This window comes from Drosophila grimshawi, unplaced genomic scaffold, assembly GCF_018153295.1.
Source record: "Drosophila grimshawi isolate 15287-2541.00 unplaced genomic scaffold, ASM1815329v1 contig_44, whole genome shotgun sequence".
NCBI classification, from domain to species: domain Eukaryota; kingdom Metazoa; phylum Arthropoda; class Insecta; order Diptera; family Drosophilidae; genus Drosophila; species Drosophila grimshawi.
The window spans coordinates 17,277,501-17,281,258 of record NW_025063240.1 but is presented as its reverse complement, the minus strand read 5'-3'; the positions used below and the strand labels follow the sequence as shown (position 1 = coordinate 17,281,258).

The 3,758-nt window shown below is 37.7% G+C and overlaps 1 protein-coding gene across 1 annotated transcript; it reads left to right on the top strand.

The window, feature by feature from the left end:
• Positions 1-1,010: 1,010 nt before the first annotated feature.
• On the top strand, positions 1,011-1,570 carry LOC116806083. The gene is made up of 2 exons (XM_032742108.1): positions 1,011-1,111; positions 1,237-1,570. The coding sequence occupies exon 2, from the start codon at positions 1,261-1,263 to the stop codon at positions 1,516-1,518; it is 258 nt and encodes an 85-aa protein (XP_032597999.1). The 5' UTR covers positions 1,011-1,111; positions 1,237-1,260; the 3' UTR covers positions 1,519-1,570.
• Positions 1,571-3,758: the final 2,188 nt, after the last annotated feature.

The following is a 3,758-nucleotide window of genomic DNA, read 5'->3' as shown; positions in this document are numbered from 1 at the left end:
ATATATACAGCGAGTAAATCTCTGGATTTTTGAGCCAATAAAACGTTGCGTTGTCGATTGTTCCATTTATCCATGTCACTGCTAAAAATAATAAACGGAATTGGGCACGTTGAGAGCAAAATGCAGTTAATAGTTTTTTTTTTTTTTTTTTTTTTATTTACATAATGCGTCCGCATCAGATTTTGGCTAAACAAGTTGGTGCGTTTACATTTGGAGTGTTGCAACATATATTTAGTTTTCCCGTTTTCATCTTTCATGCTTCATTGTGTGCCAATATTTAATTTAAATATTATTCTTAACCAACCTCACTCTATGTGGCAATAAGTGACGCCTTTGTTTGCTTCTCCAGCCACTGCCGCTGGCGGCGCTATGGATTTGCATTCAAGGTTATCATCGACAATGGGAGCTGTGTGGGGCTGAAGTGCTGAAGTGCCACGTCTCAAGTATACTAAATGCGAGAAGGCAAAAATTACGCATACGCATTAAGCATACGCAACATAGTCGCTTGTTGAGTTTAATATAGTTTTTTATGGTCGTAATCGCAGGTTGCGCTGAAAGGCATTTGAAGGGGCAAAAATGTTTTGTTATTCTTGGGGCCCTCTTTCAAGTGGCAGCCTGACACAGATTCGTATTTGGAATTTATGTCAAAATGCTTGCACAAAAAACAGCCACAGCCTCTGACAGAGATTTTGTTTAATTTGTTTGCTGATTATCTCATACCAAGTGGTTTTTTAGATCTACTTTTGCAGATTATTCTTCGACTTTTAATTTGTTCTTTCTTTTATTTAAATTATACCCACCCCAAACAATATAATCTATACAGGGTATACTAAGAGCCATCAAAGCTTTGAGGAAACTTTGAATACATTTTTACATATCTATATATATTATTCGAAAAAGTTTTCAAAGTGTTGCCAGCTACAAATCAAAAGTCACACGAAAAGTGGGACGAAAACAAAACGACAAAGCAGAGCACAAATCGCTCGAGTAAACACGAAAATCGAACGAAAAGATAAAGAAAAGTGAAAAATACAAAATAATATTGTTAAATTTGCGAAAAATTCATCAAAGCAACTCGCAGGAAAAGTGCGAAAACAGCCGGCGTGGAAAAGTGCGTGCCAGAAACCAGTAACCAAATGCCACAAGTGTTGAGCAAGTCAAACAACGACACAGCCCTTTAATACTAATAAAAATAAATATATACTTACAAATGTGGTTGCATACTATATCCGACAGTTGACAGTCGTGGCTGTAGCCACAATGGCACTGCTGCTGGTCCATCTGCGTCGCCTCATTCTCCTGCTGAGCGTTGTCTATCTGAGTGGAGCTGCGATTCGCCGGCTGCTCACCGAACGACATCACGCCTATGTCCTGCAGCCGAGCCGCAGTAGATGGACGAAGGATCCGCTGCACTTTCAATGGTGGGCCTACATCTACACCTGCTACGCGTATGTGCTGCTGGTCAACTATGTCAGCATGCGGCGTTTGACCAACTTAATCGAGTTCTTCTTAACTTAAGTTCCATTTATTTCTTTCATTTGTATTATAGTTAATAAATCGTTTAAGGCAATTTTAGTTACAGCTCAGCTGGGGCACAATTTCCATTTAATATTCATTATGTAGATCGCTAGAGAGAAAAAGTTTCCACGTGTAGCGACATCTATGTGTCAAAGCTGTGATTCACTGGTTGTTGTCCGCGCTGTGAAAGATTTGAGTTAGCGAGGCGGGTTTGTGAACTGGCTAAAGCTCTGAAACGTTCAGAAAAGATTGCTTTAAGTTTTAAATATTTTCAGCTAATTAGAAACAATCTCAACGGTCGAAAATTAAATACTCTATGAGGTGCAGCTCTACATATAAATATCTATACTAATTATTAAAATAAGTCGAAGATTATTAATCATGTTAAAAATAGCTAGTAATTTTGTTTACCTTTAAGAAATAAATTCAAGTCTCTATAAAATGAATAATTTAAAATACGACAACCTATTTACATGCAAAATGACACAGAAACGAAAAATTGCAGCAAGAATACATTTTCGACTAATGCTCATTTGATTGAAATCGACAAATAAATTAATGTTGTTGACATCAATTCAATTCCCAATAAGTTTTGATGATTTATCACTTTGCGGAAATGTGTCGACGTCAAATGAAAAATGGCATTAAAATAAAGCATATAACAGCTATATATCTCTCTCTCTCTCTCACTTTCTCAACAGCTCTCTCTCAATAGGTCTCTCACAACAGCTCTCTCTCTCTCTCTCTCTCTCTCTCTCTCTCTCTCTCAACATCTCTCTCTTTCTCTTTAGCCTTCTAAACAGCTCTCTCAAGGACAAAGGATGGGAATCGGAATGTTAAATGCGATAGAATCTCAGACTAAAGATCGAAAGTCGAAGTCTTGGGATCTAGAGGATATCTAAATGAACATATCTGAAGTATTTTTATAATGTAAGTAGTATAGCCTAGTCGAATAATGCTTTGATTGGAATTGCTATTTGCTGTTGCATTTATTTATAATTTTCTCATAGGCGTTGCATGTAATACTTATTTAATTCAGAACGATAAATGTTTATTGCACTTAATGTTCTTTGGCAAGTTCGCACAGCATCCAACACATTCTACTATATTTATACAAATCAGACATATATAGATGGATACTATATCGGATCCAAGCAGTGACTCACAAGTTTTGTTGGCGGCGCACACGTCACAGGGTATTATTTGTGTTTGTCTCTATATGCTACAAGCAAAACACCCAGATTTGTCAAATCAACTTCTATATATATATATATAGACACACACACACGCACAGTGACTATTGACAGCCATTTCACAGTGTTGTGTGAATCATCAAACAATGTTTTTTGATGTGAAGTTGTCAACGACAAATTTATGCAAAACGCAAATTTTGCTCGGAGTGCAAATGCATTAAGCCCTAAAACGTTAGTTGTTTGCTTTATGTGTTTGTTTATTTTTGTTGTTTTTGTTTTTTTTTTTTTTTATGCATTTAAAGTTTATTTTTGACTCTTGTTGGAATTTCGTTGCCTTTACAAGCCACCCACAGTGAAGGAGTGATGGCGCCCACTTGAGCTTATCTGGCCAGCACTTAGCACTTAGGATGCGGGGCAGCTACACTCCACCCATCCTCAACACCCGGAGAATGCCTCAAGTGATCTTGGGCTGAAGCTGCAGCTTCCTCAAGTGAGCCGTGCAAAAAGTGGCAAAGAGCAGCACTCGTCAAATGGGCACACACACACACACACACACACACACACACTTTATAAAGCAGGAAAACACCTCATAGTCGCCACATCTATTTATATAACTGCATAGCAGGCGTGCCTGTGAGCGTATCTGTGTGTTTGTTTTTGTGTTTGTGTGATCATAACAATTTTGACCTAATTCTAAGTACGAGCAACACAAAGAAGATCAAGCGAAGCGAGTGATTGCTACCTTTCCACTGTGCCTCATATCTGCTCCTCTTCCTGCTTCTGCTGCATCTATCACTGACCTCAGCGCAACTGTAAAACGATAGGCAATGAGCCGGAAACTGGGGACAGGTGTGCCTTTTGTTTCCATTTCGAATTTTGTCAGGATTTGACAGTAGTTTTTTACCTGCACTTTGATGTTATTTAAATAAATTCTCGCGACATTTTTTTTTTTTTGTTTTTTGTGATAAAAGAAAATAGTCTTGTGCTGTTTTATTTTTAGCTGACTTATTTATCTTTTGTATCGCTTGCTACATATTCGCCAAGTTA